This window comes from Miniopterus schreibersii, assembly GCF_964146895.1.
Source record: "Miniopterus schreibersii genome assembly, chromosome: 1".
In the NCBI taxonomy this organism is placed as follows: Eukaryota; Metazoa; Chordata; class Mammalia; order Chiroptera; family Miniopteridae; genus Miniopterus; species Miniopterus schreibersii.
The window spans coordinates 153,889,458-153,907,041 of NC_138101.1; the positions used below are offsets into that span (position 1 = coordinate 153,889,458).

At 36.5% G+C, this 17,584-nt stretch overlaps 1 protein-coding gene across 3 annotated transcripts in view; it reads right to left on the reverse strand.

Annotated features, from left to right (window-relative positions):
• Positions 1-17,584, reverse strand: part of CCPG1 (cell cycle progression 1) — a 68,323-nt gene that overhangs the window by 42,960 nt on the left and 7,779 nt on the right. For all 3 annotated transcript variants that reach the window (XM_081122673.1, XM_081122674.1, XM_081122675.1), the window contains exons 2-5: positions 6,833-6,901; positions 4,368-4,488; positions 2,467-2,543; positions 22-226 (exon numbers count right to left, since the gene is read on the reverse strand). In XM_081122673.1, the coding sequence (XP_080978799.1) occupies positions 22-226; positions 2,467-2,543; positions 4,368-4,488; positions 6,833-6,892 (463 nt within the window). In that variant the 5' untranslated portion in view covers positions 6,893-6,901. The remainder of the gene's footprint in view (positions 1-21; positions 227-2,466; positions 2,544-4,367; positions 4,489-6,832; positions 6,902-17,584) is intronic.

Here is a 17,584-nt window from a genome sequence, read left to right on the forward strand (position 1 = left end):
TATTCTTTGTATAGTTCTTACCAGTTTCTGGCGGACAGAAAGTATACTGGCTGCTAGAGGAAGAGCCCATGTTAAAGTCTTCTGGACTCTGTGCTTCTTTAACAATTATGGCTTCTTCTTGATTTCCAATTTCTTCTAACTTAGGTGGCTCAAGGGTGACAATATCAGAATCGTCACTGACAGTTCCAAAAGAAACATTATCTTCAGGTGACTTTTCTTCCTCTCCCTGAGGAATCATTAATTTTAGAGACAATAAATTCAACAATTATTTAAGAGCCTTATATTTTCTACACAGCTCAAAGTGTATAATAGTACTTAAGCGGTATGGTAATTTGGGCTTAAAATAAAACATATGAACCCTGTCCAATAATAAAGGGTTACTCAATAGTAGGGTTATCTTTTAGTACGAAAACACCTTCAAATCCCGTAGGGTTTCCAACTGCTGCCTACTCCCGGTGGGCTGCAGAAACTAAGCAGCCCACCGTTACAGCCCAATGACCACAGAAAGGAGAGGAATTCTCACCAGTTCCACTAGTCTATTTTGAGTATAACTCTGTAGTACCGGAGACGGTTAAAAGACTAATTAAATTTTCCTGCTTGTGTATGTAAATAATCTTTAACAGTTATGCCATGTAAAGATCATCTAGCTATTTAGTTTTATCTAGAAGTCAAGTCAATGCTAAAAGATAACATTTAGTTTGTTCTCAAATTTAAAAACTGACCTTCATTTTAGCTTACTTTCTCAATATAATTCAAGGATGCAACCTAATTAGACAAACTATATACCAAGATATCAATAAAGGCCCGTATACCTATGGAATGATACTGAACTCTGAACTGTCTTTTCCTGTCTGAAGATGGTATTAGTCATTATAATAGTTATACTAGTTCTTTGGGGTTTTCTGCATAGTCTGTTTATGATGGCTACACATGTGTAATTATTAATACTCTTTTCATGGCCCTAGTTGGTTTGGCTCAGTGGTTAGTGTCAGCCTGCATACTGAGGAGTCCCAGGTTTGAGTCCAGCCAAGGGCACATACCTCGGTTGCAGGCTTGACCTAGGCCCCAGTTCAGGACGCATGTGGGAGGCAAGCAATCTATGTGTGTATGTGTCTCTCCCCACCTCCTTCCACTCTCTCTGAGAAGCAATGGAAAAAATATCCTCCTGTGAGGATTAAAAAAATACATATACTCTTTTCATGGCTTACATAAATGTTATACTAGATGCCAAATACAGAAAAATGAGACAGAAGGCAGGACTCAAATCACGATAGTTCACAGGACAGAAATGGTCCAGAATGTTTTTTTTATAATGAAGGCCATAAAACCTGACTGCCTTCCATTTACCTGCCCTTCCCGCTTTGGGAAAATTCAGCCTCAACTGAGATCCCATGGTTACAGTACTGTCCCATCGCCAATGGCCAACAAGGTGACATCAATACTGAGACTTCCTAAGAATAAGCCTTCCTAGCACTGAGACCACATTATTCAACCATCAATGCATCCTTCGGATTGATTTATGATCAAAAAGGGGAACTGTGGATGGAAAAAGGGGTTCTGTAGAAAGTAACCTCACAGGATGATCTGATTATAAATTCCTGGGCAGGTCATGGTAGGTAGTCATGCCCTAGGCATATAAGCAAGCCCTGTCCATTATTTCTGTGGAGCTAGGTCAATACATCTTTAAAATAAACTGTAACCACCCCCAAGACAGCACACAGTCTTGTTAACTATCCTGTAATCCAATCTCTGCCTTGCTTTTTCCCACCCCCATGTGGTATTCCTTAATTTCAAATGCATAATAGAAACTGCAAAACTTATTCTTAGGAGCATTTGAGATCTTGCTCCGAGCATGTGCTGGATTTGGCTCAAACGAACTCAGAAAAATTCTCTACCAACAAAAAAGAATGCAACCTATTTTGAAAGAAAATTATATTACAGGTTAAATGATTAAGTCTTTGACACATTACGAAGAAATTACTTTTCTAAATTAAGACATCTCAGCCCTGGCTGGTGTGGTTGAGTGGTTGGAGTGTCGGCCTGTGAACACAAGGGTTGTGGGTTCAATTCCTGGTCAAGGGTATGTACCTGGGTTACAGGTTCCAATTCCCAGCCCCAGTTGGGGTGTGGTTGTGTGCGGGATGCAACCAATCAATGGGTCTCTCTCACTTTGACGTTTCTCTCTCCTTTATCTCTCCTCCTTCCCCCTTCCTCCTCTCTCTCTGAAAAGGCAATGGGGAAAAAATCCTCACGTGAGGATTAACAATAAATAAATACACCTCAGTCAGGAGTTTAAATAAAAGCAAATAATGTTAGCCTTAAAAGTGATCAATCTGGGGAACCAAAAAATTTTCAATAAAATTTGTTTATAATTCAAACAGGAACCAAATGCACAACTAGAAATGGAAGCTTTAATTAGTATTCTCTATGGTTAGCATATTTCCACAGAGTAAAACACAAGCTTACCTCAAGTGTTGATTTCATTTCCACCAAACCTGGATAAGCAGTTTCTCCCACTAACATTGTGACATTCTGGCTGCTCTCTAATATAAATAAAGTAAAAATCAAGTCAATTATACTTTATCACTCTGGCAGTCTACATATATAATGATCTGAATATATAAAATGTATTCCTAATTTTTTAAAGTGGATTTAATCAAATGACACACAAGTCATTCTTCTGTTGCTAAAAAGATCTCTGGTACTTCAAATATAATTATTTCAATATTTGAAATTGTCAGGGGACAATTTTAGATACTGAACTGAAATCATTTAAGTCGAACTAAAGCAATACAATTTCTAAGTACACACAGTCGCTACCTCACAACCCCAAAGTAGTTACTTAATCTAAGGTGTTTATAAAAATCTGTTGATATGGAAAATCAATTCTCAGGTATCTGAAGGCACATATCCTGCATTGCTAAAGTTGATTCAAACTAAAAGTACCACTACTCTGATGATTGTCAATGTCTGGTAACACTAGAATCAAAACTATGGCTTCAAATTATAAAATCCTTACAATTAAAAATGGACTGTAAAAAACAAGAACTTGAACACAGAAAAGCAAGATGATGTCACTACAGCAGATATATTTTATTAAACTCCTCAAAGAAAAAAATGTACAAACAAGAGCTCATAATATTTGATTTTTAATGAAAAAAAGACTACACAATATTAACAAGTTAAAAATATTAAAACAATAAGCATATAAATTTATGCATATCAAAGAACATACAGGGTGGGACAAAAGTAGGACTATAGTTGTTCATATGGAAAATAGTACAATAATTAATAAATAATAATACAAGAATAAAACAAACTGTTTCACATGCTCACAACTGTAAACCTACTTTTGCCCCATCCTGTATACTAAATATTTATAGCAATTATCTCCAGACCAAAAAAAATTATAGGTCGTTTAAAATATTTGTGCTCATTTTTTTCTATCATAAACATGTATATCTCATATAATTTAACCCATATATAAAAAAGAAAAAAACACCCACTGCTTTTGTGTTATAGTTCCTAGAATATAGAATATTAATTTGGAGGTAAGATTCCTCAAACAAAGGTGGTTTCGGTCCAAGAACTCCTAAGGAAGTATGGAAACTTTTTAATATACATGAGTATATGCATATTTTGGGAGGGACTGTCCTCTTCAGCTTTCAGATTCTCAGAGATCTCTAACCCACAAAAGATAACAATCACTGTTCAAAGGAGATTAGTAATCAACAGGTAGGCTAAAAACAAGACTAACAGTATAATCTATTATATTTCTAGCCTGGACACCTCCACTTCATTCTCCAGGGGGAAAATGTTGTTTACATTTTTAGTATTTTTTTTTTTAAAGTTAGAAGTAATTTAAATATGAAGGTAAGAGTATGCATTAATTATTTGGGTATCATATTTCTCTATATAATTAATGTGAACATCAAATCCCACAGGAAGTGGTATTATACATAGCATAGATTAACACAGTAGTTAAATATCATTTACCACCTCTAACCAAAGTACTTCAACATGTGAAAATAAGTGGAAGAGTTTGGTAAATCCCTTGTGATAATTTAATAATTTTGTCTTAACCAAGATTAATAATACTGAGTTACTGGTTACATGTGTAGTATCAAAGACCTGTCTGGAGGCCCAAATGTATACTATAGTTGCAAATAAACCCCTGGGAAGGCTGATATCACTGGGCTTTGCAGGCCTGCCTACCTAGTCCATACTAACATTCTAGTTCTTCAGTTGCCTAATCATTTAGATTAGCCAGATAGCTGTCCACCTAGAAAGCAAGCAAGATTGTAATGTCCCTAACACATCCTATTTTTAAAAATAAATACAGACTGGACTTTTCTTAAACATCTTACCTCCCCGCTCTAACTGCAATACTTGTAGCTCCTCTTGCTCTAAAGATGAATACTCTGGGATGAGATCACAGCTGTCGCTGGCTGTCCCATGTTCAGAACTCACCATCTCTATATCAGACCCCTAAGGAAAAGTGAAAATCAGTAATTTGTCTATCAGCTCCTCAAAGCTGGATTTGAATACAAATAAATGCTTCCATTATTTAAAGTCCCGATGCTGCCATACTCCAAAGAGAACAGTATCTAATCTGGCTATCTTTTGTTCAATTTATACATAAAGGCCTATGGCAGGGAAACAGCAAAATGGAGAAAAGGTTTAGATTCTAAGAGAAGTGAGCCCAAAAGTAGACTTTTTCTATTCTATAAATTTGAATCCCAGAGGATAAACGTTTGTGAGCTACTTCTATTAATTTGCTTCTACTCAAGATTACAGAGTTTGTTTGGTATTATAGGGTATAAAAATTTTGAATCGAAAATTCAAATTTACAGCCTATTCATAGAAATAGTCACATTCAAATAACTACTTATTACAGCAATGTATAACAGAAAAAGTTTAAGGCGGAGGCTTACAATGAACTCATTAGATTAATGGGTTTCCTTATAAAATTTTAGATTATTTGTTATTCTTCCAAGCCTGTCCTTCCTACTTTGTCAGACTGTCTTTTCTTTAGTAAACAGTGGGTCTTGAGAATTTTTGTGTGTGTCTGAGTGAAATAAAGTTAACCACTAACTGATTCTGCTTCTCCCCATGTCCCTCATTCAATTTTCCTATAGTTGACTAATCCATGAAATCAAAAGGTCTGAGTTCACCTCATAAACATACTTCAAAACAACAAAAATTTAAAGAACTCATTGAAGGAGTGGGTTTTGAGTTGAGTACTAAAGAATTCTGAATGTAAGTTTTTGGGGTTGCCTAAAGTGGTAGGAGAACGGTAGAACGAGAGGCAAGATTAGGGATGGACTGGGGGTTTCAGAGGAGATCAGTTCTGGCCTAAATCAGAATGGGGGCAATGGGAAAGGAAAAAAACATACATGTAAAAGAAACTAGCAAAAAAGAATAGAACTTGATAACTAGATATGGGGAGAAGAGGGATAAAAGTACAGATATGATCTGCTCTGTGACAAGCTATCCCCTAATGCAGAATACCCTCATGACACACGTAACTAAGTGCCAGAGAGGTCTGCTTGCTGTCTTGCTTCACTGCACTCCTAAGTAAGACTCCCACAGCTGCCTTGCTCCAGATAATTATCCTTGAAGGAGAAGTTGTTGCTATGGGAGTTGATCGAAGCTTTGCAGAAAACAAGTTAAAAATAGAAAAGTCACTTATTAAAAAAGAAACTACCTCACACACAAAAAAAAGAAAAGAAAAACCACCTCAAACTCAATTGGTACAGCTGCAATTAAATTTTGAAACTTTCTTGCAGAAGCAGCAATCAGTTTTTTGTTAATGTTTTTTTCTAAAAGATATGACTAACCAACTGTCTAAACCTTACATTATTAAAGTAATTGTAAAAAATACCATTTAAAATCTTTTTTTATTTTTAAAGTTTGCTATACTGGTGTGTTTTTTTAAAATTGATTTTAGAGGAGGGGGAGAGAGGGAAAGAGAGAGAGAAACATCAGCTTGTTGTTCCACTTATTTATGCATTCATTGGTTGTTTCTTGTATGTGCCCTGACTGGGGATCGAACCTGCACTGTAACCTTGGCATATCAGGATGATGCTCTAACCAACTGAGCTACCTTTATTAATGAAGGGAAACAAGTGAGACTTAGGAGATCCTAAAACAAACAGGGAAATAGGTAAATCCATTAAAACTTTGAATAGGTATAGATTATGTTACTGCTTCTATTCATCAGCATTCATGATTTTTCTATAATGGACATATATTACCCGTGTGAGAAAATATGTTTATTATGTACTAATTATGTAACATTATACTTCTGTAATAAAATTCATTTTGTGATAAAGTTCTAGCCATAGTCCTTTTCCTATCAAGTTCTCCTACTACATATCACAAGTGGAACACATGTTCTCCATGCTCCTTTCTGTTTTGTTATACACAGGCTCTGATATTTTCCAGTAACATATTCTTGGCCAAATTACTTAAACTCTCTAAGCTTTACTTTTCTCAACTATGAAATAATAATAAAAACAATCTATACCAGAGGTTTAAAATTATAAGAATGTAGGTAAAGCACAGGACCTGACCAATAATGAACCCTCAATAAATATTTTCCTACTTTCTCAAAGCTGGGAAAAGCAATGTACAATAATGTAGAAGATGCTGGCTCATAAAGAGTTTTCAGTAATGAAGTTTACTGTAGGTGGGAAAATGTCCAAGGTATGAACAATGAAACCATATGTTTAAATGCAGGAAAAATACTGCCTTTCAAAGAACCCAGTTTACATCACTGCTAACACTGTAATATTACAAATTGCCTTATAAGAAGTATTAAACAGCATACCTCATGATTGATGACAGTCCAACCACAAGATGAATCACTGTCACTGGAATTTTCAGACATCTTTCAGGTCTACAAACACAAAAACACATTGACATGTTGGGCATATTTTTAAAAACCCTATTAAGTACTATATGTGACCCAAATATGAAAAGTGGCTTGCTGTCTCTACTTTGAAACTGAGACAACCCACCCATAAACTGACCATACAGGATATGATTGCATACCCGCATAAACAAATACAATCAAACTTTTAAGACAAGGAGATCCTCCTGAGCTAGCAAATACTTCAACTGAAGTTAAAAAGGGGGGGGGGGGGGAACGACACACCAGAGGCTGGTTAGAAACTGAGGTCATTGGCAATAACCGAGACTTCGTCCTAAACCAGCATACATTTGTCTCTACCAGGTTTGTTCCCTCTTTTTTCTTAAACTCCTATTTAAACTTCAAAACCAAGCTTACTAAAGTGAATTATACTTGACTGACTTTGTTCTATTGTTGTTCTGTCTAGTCATACTGTTAGAATGAAGAAGAAAGCTGAGTCTGAAAGAAAATGTAGGATTTGGGCAGGCAGAACTGAAAGGAAAGGAGAACCCAATTTAACTGTGTGAGGAAGAGTTGAGAAAATGGTGAAGAGGGAACTGGTAGCAAAGTGTAAAAGCCTATGTTTTCAAAGGACAGTAAGGTGTAAAAAGCATGGCTGAAGAAACCAAGCATGGGGAATAGAAGAGCTCCCAGGCCAATCAAAATGTCTGTGTTAGCAACATGAAGCAACTTAAATTTTTCAAGCAGGGAAGAAACATTATCAGTTTTTATGAAAATACCATGTCAGCAAATACTTCAACTGAAATTTTTAAAAAGGGGGGGGGAGACCAGAGGCTGGTTAGAAACGGTGGTCATTGGCAATAACAGAGACTTAGTCCTAAACCAGCATACATTTGTCTCTACCAGGTTTGTTCTCCCCTTTTTTCTGAAACTCCTATTTAAACTTCAAAACCAAGCTCACTAAAGTGAATTATACTTGACTGACTTTGTTCTATGCATTTAAGTCTTATTGTACAGTGTATGTACTTCTATTTACATTAGATCCAAGTTGATGGTTGGTGTTCTAATAGAACTCTACTGCAGAAAATTTAATATGGAACTAATAGTCAAATAAGAACAGAGTAAAAAATATATATCTGAATCTTCCACTAATGATTCTAGAAAGTTATATTTTTAAAAGGGAAGATAAAAAGGGGCTGTTGGTCACTACAGTATAAATGTTATCATGTTTTAGATAAATTAATCTAAAATAAGACATATAAAAATTACATGACTTTTAAGATCATGCTAGAGCATTTTCTAATAAGTTCATTTGAGGTCATCTGATTGTTTCATTTCTTATTTACAACTGAATAGGACCCAGACAGTTTTATAAATTTAATGATAAACCTGCCAAAAAACATTACAGTGAATTTTTTCTGCCCAGAGGAGATTATTCCAAAGACTATAGTTTGAAACCCTATAGGGTATGAAACAATTATATATTTTAGCAATTTTATATCAGCATTTCCTATTAAAGTGACTATATAAATCCCATTTTCTCACTGAACTAGTTTACATGAGCTTTCAAAAAACTTTTTTTTTAAAATGTTTTATTGATTTCAGAGAGAAGAAGGGAGATGGAGAGAGAAAGAGACAGAAACATCAATGATTAGAGTTATTGATCGGCTGTCTCCTGCATGACTGGGGATCCAGCCCACAACCCAGGCATGTGCCTTGACAGGGAATTGACCAGTGATCTGATTCATGATTCGACACTCAACCACTGAGACACACTGGCTGGGCTTCAAAAAACTTTCTGATACGGTACTACTTGTATTTGTTCTACAACATTTGAAAATTATGAGTTTACATATGGGACTATACAAAAACTGAGCAATTAATTTTGCAGAAGAAAAGGAGAATGGTCAAAGGAGGATTTATAAATGAGGTTACAAAGTTTTTCAGATATGCTAGGCAGCACATTTTTAAACTGAAATAGCTGTCAACATTTAAAAATTGAGAGAAATCACAAAAAATAAATTCTGGTTCCTCATTTAAAAAAATGAAGATATGATGAAACTGGAAGGAATTTTTGGACTGATTTGTTAATCCTCATTGGAGGATATTTCTTCCATTGATTTTTAGAGAGTGGAAGGAAGGGACAGAGAGGGAGAGTTGGAGAGGGGTAGAGCAGGGAAGAGAGAGAAACATCTATGTGAGAGAGATACAGTGATTGGTTGCCTTCCACAAGTGCCCCAACCAGGCCAGGAATCAAACCTGCAACCCAGGTACATGCCCTTGACCATGAAGCGAACGGGTGACCCTTCTGGGGCCAATGCTCTAACCACTGAGCCACACTGGCCAGGACTGGAAGGATTTCTTAAGAGAGAATGGAAAATTATTACAGAATAAAAGCAAAAGCAGCACCTCACAACTGTCAAAATGACTATCATCAAAAAATCAACAACATGTGCTCTTGAGGATGTGGAGAAAAGGAAACCCTCCTACACTATTGTGGTAGGACTGTAAATTTGTGCAACCACTATGGAAATAGTATAAATGTTCCTCAAAAATTGAAAATAGAGTTGCCTTAAGAACCAGCAATACCACTTCTGGATATTTATCCTAAGAAAACAAAAACACACTAATCACAAAGACATGAACCCCAACGTTCACTGCAGCATTATTTACAATAGCAACCTTAAGTGTCCATCCACAGACAACTGGATCAAGACAAAGTGGTATATGAACAAAATGGAATATTACTTGGCCATAAAAAAGACCCTGGCCAGGGTGGTTCAGTGGTTGAGCATCGACCCATGAACCAAGAGGTCATCAGTTCAGGGCACACTCCCAGTTGCATGCTGGATCCCCAGTAGAGAGCATGTAGGAGGCAGCCAATCAATGATGTTTCTCTCACATTTAAGTTTCTATCTCTCTATTCCTCTCCCTTCCTTTCTCTCGAAATATAAATAAAACTTACTTAAAAAAAAAAAAATTGTGCCATTTCTGACATGGATGGACCTAAAGGGTATTATGCTAAGTGAAGCAAGTCAGACAGAGAAGGACGAATATAATATGATCTCACTTAGATGTGGAATCCAAGAAACCAAAACAAATGAATAAACAAAACAAAAGAGAGCCATAAGTATAGAGAGCAAGCTCACGGTTGCCAAAGGGAGGAGGGGATTAAATGATAACTATTTAAAAATGAAATAACTTAAAAATCTCACTATCAAAAATTGACGACTATTATTTTAAGATGAGAATCATCAGTTGAAAATACTACTGCCCAGCTGGCATGGCTCAGGGGTCGAGCATTGACCTAGGATCCAGGAGATCACGGTTCGATTTCCGGTCAGGACACATGCCTAGGTTGCAGGCTCGATCCCCAGTGGGAGGCGTGCAGGAGGCAGCCGATCAATGACTCTCATCATTGATGTTTCTATCTCTCTCTCTCTCTCCTTTTCTCTCTCTGAAATCAATAAAGACATATTTAAAATATATATATGGAAGCACAGATGAGACTGACGAATGTCAGAGGGATGGAGGAGGGTAGGTGGGTGGAGGGGGAGAGAGTAACCAAAGAATTTATATGCATATATGCACAACCCAAGGACACGGATAATGGTGGAGAGAGGGACTGGGGAGGGGGATGGGACGGGGTGGAACGGGTCATTGGGAAGAAAAAGAGACATCTGTAATATTTAAAACAAAAATAAAATTTTTTAAAAAACATTAAAAAATATACATATATATTACTATTTAGTAACTTATGAATTTTTTAAATTTGATAAGTGTGTAAATTTTTTAGTTACTTTTAATGGTGTATTTCATTTCTTTTCATTTGCATTTATTGATTTTAGAGAAAGAGACATCAATTTGTTCTTCTACTTATTTATGCATTTGTTGGTTGATTCTTGTATGTGCCCTGATGAGACTCAACTCACAACCTTAGCACATTGGGTAACACTCTAGCCAACTGAGCTACCCAGCCAGAGCTGTGTATTTCATTGCTGTAGGAGCATTAAACTGGGCACTGGTTGCAAATCAATGACTTACTAAATATTGGTTTATTTACAACGTAGGCTGAAAGGAGTCATGTTGGACAAGTAAGTAAACAATGTAACTTTTTTTACAAGTTCGTAATTATGTATTTATTACATAAACTCTTCTACAATAACTCCAGGGAACCATTACAGATCCTGCTTAAACAATGCTTATTCTAACAACCAAACCATATACAGTACTGGGGTAGCCAAAAGACTAGCATGAAGCACCTGAAGGAAACAAACCAACATGAGTCACATTATTGCTTTTTTTTCCTTAAGAGAACAAATGAGATTTAAAAAAAACAGTCTGCAGAGACCAGAGAAACCTAAAGAAATCATTCATCATGGGATATTTGACATGTATTGTTATCAATGAAGAAGAAATAAAATATTACACATATGTAAAATTATAAATAATATATAAATTATAAATATAAGTGATTTTTGAAGAGCATCAGCCTGTTGAAATCCCTGAAGTCTTATTGTAGCTCTTTAGTCACTGAGCACCAAGTGAATGCAAGGCTCTGTTCTTGGCCCTGGAAATGGAGTAGAGAACAAAACAGACTAAGTCCCTGCCCTCATGAGGCTCAAAAAAGCAAAGGCAGAAAAAGTTACAAGAATATAAAAGTTTTAAGAAAGGCAATTATTCTAGCATGAATGGGGTATTTAAGAACAGATATGAATCTTTAAAAAGGCATATATTAAGTGGGGAAGTAACTAAAGTGCACCAAGACCTGTGAGATGCAAGGAATCAGTGCAATATTCTGTGATAAAGGTGAGCATGTAAACCAACCAACTAGTATTGATGACAGAGGGGTTAAAGGAGAAAGGGAGTTAGGAGAAATTTGAGAAGACAGAAAATATATCTTTTTTAAAGAGAATTAAATAACCAACTATAATGCAGGATAGCTCCCAGGTTTCTGGTTAAGTGGGTAACTGGAAAAAAACTTTCTCTATGGAACAAGAAGTAGATAGAACTTTGACAAAGTGACAGAAGCCTAAAGAGCATTCTTTCTTCACCATGTGAAAGCTTCTGCTCATTGCATAACCCCATCTTCTCACCTCTTCTAGTAGCCTACATTCTCACAGCTCCTCCATCTCACCCCTAAGACTCTGATGCTTTATTTTCTTAATAACCTTAAAAAACTTCTGAGTTACCAGACCCAATCAGGGATATTTAATATGTGTATATTCCCTGCCCCTTCTCTAGGTAATTTCCATTCAAACAGTTCTTTTAAACAGGTAGTTCCTAGCTTTTGCTTTGTAACAAAATACTCTCATAGCTAAGACGACGAAATAAACAAAAACAACATTTCAAAAGAAAGTTAAATACATTGCTAAATTGGGACAGCTTTAGCATATCTGAATTTCTCAAGTCAAAGAGAACAATTTAATCAGCCCCCAATTTAATTATTTATTTACTTGTCTTGGAGGAAGGATAATCTTGACATCCAGCCCACAAGAGAAAAAGATTCTTACTGGCCATAATACCAAAGTTAACAGTCTGGATAGGCAAAATTCTGTCGTACTAAAGAACCATGTTAATTCTGCTGTTCTCAAAAAGTTGGGTGTGCTGCAATTAAAACAGAATTTAAAAAGTAAATTTGAGCCCCACCCTAGAGGCACTGACTCTGAAAACTGTCACTGTAAGTGATCTTCCTAAAACACTAATCTCACGCCATTCCTTAAAAATGTTAAGGTTTATAACAGTTTTCAGGATAATGCCCAAAGCCTTCGAGTATCTTTTAGTTTTATCTCTAGCATCCTGTCTTCTCTCCAGCAAATCCCTTTTCCCTCAGACTTTTCAACTCCCCTAAAAGGCTTGGCTTTGTTAACTCTGGGGCTTTGCATACTCCCCACCCAGTTATCTAAACCCAAATCCAGTGCCCACTGCTTCCTATCTCAGCTAATTCATCACTTCTTTGTGAACCATTCTCTGACCTCAGTCCCAAAGACTCCAGCAGTCTCCCTAATCTACTAAAAATAGCATGCTGTGTTGTAATTGTTTTTTACCTGCCTGTTACATATTCCTAACACAGCACAGTGCTTGACACTCAATAAAGAAAGGTAAACAGATTTCTTGGTGATGTGACCCAAGTCTAAATTGTTCCTCAAGAAACTCAAATTTCTGGAGGTTCCTCTCCCATTATTTTGACCATACGTAAATACATAAACCCTTTCCTGTTTAAGGGCTTTACAAATAATACTTACAGATCCTAAGATTGTAGCTTTTTACTGAAGCTAAAAGTCACAGAAGAGTTTTGAGGAAAGGCACAGAAGGCTCACTCTGGTTGCCTTACTGAGATAGTACTATGGGTGAGCAAAGACAGAAGCAGGAAGACATCTGCAATGCTGCCACAGTAATCCAGGTGAGAGATGATGGTGGTTTGGAACAGGTTGGCAGCAGTGAAGAAGTGGACAGGTTATACATATGTTTTGAAAGTAGAGCCAACAGTACTTTCTGATGTACAGAATAAAATATACAAAGAATGACTCTTGGCCTAAGCAAATACAAGAACTGAGAAAGGAAGGCTTCAAAAGCAGTAAGTTATGAAAGGAAAATTGGTAAATCAGTTTGGGGCATGTTAAATTTGGGATAGCTATTATCACATCCAAGTGGAAACGACAAGTAGGCAGCTGGATGCTGAATTTAGGGGCCAGTTATGGGCCAAAGATGTAATTTTAAAACATTTTAGGTGGCAGTTGTCAAAACTACTAACACAGCAACGTTAGTTTTACCTATAAAGCATAATCTAAGTGAATGTTACCTGACATGATGGTGCCCTTCATCATTCCTGGGTAGCTACACTGTACTACGGAAAAGGTAAGGTTTTCATCACGGTATCTTCTAGAATTAGACATGACAAGGAATAATAGGAGCATTATTGTCCCACTCGTCTACAATTCCGATGTAAGCCAGCCAATGGGCTGTCGGCAAAGGTGCCAAAAGTGCTGCTGCACTATAGATGTGATCAAAGGTGTCAGTCTAGATAGCTTTCAAGAACCTATTTCTATAGTGCTTTTCAACAGTTCTGAACATTCATCTCCCCAAAAGGAAATGAAAATGCCTACTTTAAACTAGACTTCATTTGCGAAAGGGAAGAGGATTCAAGATCCCAACTAATAAAACTTTAAAATGTCCTTTCTACTGTATTGTTTTGTCCAATAACAACCCTACAGAAATATCCTAAATGAGATTATCTTGGTCTGGAACATAAACATTACATTCATTCATTTGGCACAGACATATGGCACACACATGTGCCATGAACTATCCGAGTGCTGGGGGTGCAGCACTGCGCTGGGAGCTGGGGGGCGTCTCCCCTGAAGAGTTTATACTCTAGTAAGGAACAGTCTGAATGTAGCAAGATACAAGCAAGCAGAATATGGAGTAAGCCAGGTGGCGAGCACTGTGGAGAACAATAATGCAAGAAGGGGAAAAGCTGAATGCAGGCAGTGGGGGATAGGGACTGGCATTTTAAACAAGGCTGTTGGCCTCCGGCCAACATGAGGGTACCTATTTCTCCACAGCCGCACCAACACAGTAGCAACCATCTTTAATTTCTGACATCTCATGAGAAAAAAAAAAAAACTTAATGTGCATGTCCCAGATGACTTAGCGGAGCTGCGCATCTTTTCCAATGTTTACTGGCACTACATATTTCCTTTTCTGTGAATGTCTAAAGTTCATGTGTTCGCTATCCTATTGGGTTGTCTTTATGGACTTGCAGAAGTTCTTCATTAAATTGAGTCATGAATGAATTCATTGCTATACCTATTGCAAATATTTCTTTCTAGCATGCTTCAATTTTTAAAAAATATCTTCTATCATAGATTTTTTAAATTTAAGGCAGTTCCTTGAAAGTGTTAGTAAGCACATAGTTCAATACATTTTAAAACATCTTCTTTACAAGTACCCTAAAAAGAAATTTTTTTTTCCTGATTTGTTAGAATAATTGCACTTGTCCTGAGCAACTGGCTTAGATCATTGAAGAGTTTTCCCTCATATATTTAGCCTTAGTAAGAATACACAACCTCTTATACACCTTAAACTAATACAATGTTACATGTCAATTATATTTTGATAAAACTGGCAGAAGAAGGTAGAAATATAAGAAATTGACTTTAACTATTACTGAAATGATAAACACTTCAGCAACACACACACAAGGAATACAAAACCTCATAGTATATATTTTGTGTAGAATAAGATCTTCATTCTTGGTTCCAATTTATAATTCCTACCTCTATCTATGTTCATGATTACCGTGTTGTATTTTATCTACCTTTATACTGCTCCCACCCTTCTGTCAATAAGATAAATTCATTCATTCATTCACATTCATTCACCAAATATTTACTGAGGACCAACTATATGGAACTGTTTTAATATCTTTTAGAGATCAAAATAAATTTCAAGGATTAGGCAACATGCAAAGTAAGTATGAACAACAAAAGTAAAATGTGCAAATAAAAGTGGGGAGGGCATTTCAGACAAAATTAAGAGCATGTACAACATAAACAAAAAAAAACATGGGTGAAGTAAGTCTTCCTCAATAGCAGAAGTACAGTTTATATTTGCTGCAGATTTTATTTAAATGCACCTGGAAGTATCCTTCCAACATTTCATGTAAGCACTAGGGTTAACAAGTTTCCTATCTTAGCTTTTCCACTTAAATGTTTAAGTTTTTTTAATATTTTATAAAAACTATTCAAAAATGATTTTAATGACCACATAATAAACTATTATATTTATCATAGTTTATTTCCCTATTAATGGACATTTAGGTTTTTGATGAAATATAGTGAAGCAGGAAAAAAAATCATCTAAGACTTAATTCACATTTCAAAAAGTATTTTGGCTCTGACTGGGTAGCTCAGTTGGTTAGAGCACCATTGAGATAGAGGCCAAGGTTGTGGGTTCAATCTCCAGTCAGGGCACATACAAGAATCAACTAATGAATGCATAAATAAGAGGAACAACAAATTGATGTCCCTCCCCACCACCCATTCCTCCCTCCTTTCCTCCCTCTCTCTCTCTCTCTTCCCCTCCCTCCCTCTCTTATCAATAAAAAAATTTTTGTAACTATTTTGACATAAATACTTCTGAAGTTAAGTGGTAAGAAATATCTCTTTCAGGAAATAATGAGTCTTCAATCCTATTAACTGTGGGAGGAAGAACCTTCCCCTGTATTGCTTTCTTTTTTCCAAATAGTCTGATCTTAAGTCAGTTTATACTTTTTTTTGTCATCTACAATGTCATCCTTATTCTAGTCCCCCAACTTTGGGGATAAATAAGCCTAGTTTAGGAGTGCCTATTACCTACTACCCCAGTGATTTTAAACTTTTTTCATCTCATGGAACATAAAAACTAATTACTAAAATTCTGTGGCACACCAAAAAATATATTTTTTGCCAATCTAACAAAAAAAATAGGTATAATTTTTTTTAAATTAAATCCTTACCCAAGGATATTTTTTCCATTGCTTTTCAGAGAGAGTGGAGGGGCGTGGGGGAGGTAGATAACCATCAATGTGAGAGACACAGCAACTGGTTGCCTCCCGCACACACTGGGATAAAGCCTGCAACTGGGGAACGTGCCCTTGGCTGGCATGGAACCTGGGACCCTTCAGTCCACGGGCCAACGCTCTAACCACTGAGCCAAACCAGCCAGGGCAAAAATATATATAATTCTGATTCATTCACACTGGGCGGATATTGTGGTGTTGGCTATTACCATTTTTTTAAATTTGACAATCTAAGGGAAAAGAGGTGAGTGCCCCTGACTAATGAGTCAAGTGTTGCATGTTTTAAAAATTCTTGTGGGAAAACAAGTGTATTTATATACATATGGGCAAATATTTTATAAATTATACATATATACATGTACATTTACATGCAAATATATCTATGTATAGCATTTATGCATGTTATACATTATGTACATATATAGTACATGTAAATATTTATATGTATATATGCCTATATGTATAAAACATGCAGGTGATAAGTGCTATGTAAAAAAAATGGAATAGGGCCCTAGCAGGTTTGGCTCAGTGGTTAAGATCATTGGCCCGCCGCGGACTTAAGGGTCCTGGGTTCCATTCCACCCAAGGGCACAAAGTACCTTGGTTGCAGGCTTTATCAAGACCCTGGCTGGGGCGTGTGCAGGAGGCAACCTATCCATGTGTCTCTCTAACATGGATGTGTTTTTTTCTCTCTCTCTCTGAAAAGCAATGGAAAAAAATATTCTCCAGTGAAGATTAAAAAAATATATATATATATAGGGTTAGGGGAGAGGGAGTGCTGAGGCAAGGAGTTATTTTAGGTAGGTCAGGGAAGGTCTCCGATAAGGTATTTGACCACACCCCAGAAGGAAGTGAAGGGACTATGTGGGTAAAATCAGCTGCTGTTGTAACCAAAACCAAACTTCCTGCTACCACAAAAACCAAACTCGTGATGAGACAGGCTAGTAAGCCAGGACAAGCAGAATAGGGAAACAGATAGTTAAACAGCAGTTTTCAGCCATTGAGTAAATCCTAAATCCTATCTTCCCTAAACCAGGGACACTTAAGAGTAAATGGTTAGCACTTCTCCCCATCCAGAGGGAAAATGACTTAAATCACCCTACCAAAGACAGATAGCAGAAACCCAATTAATGTCATTGGTAAACCAC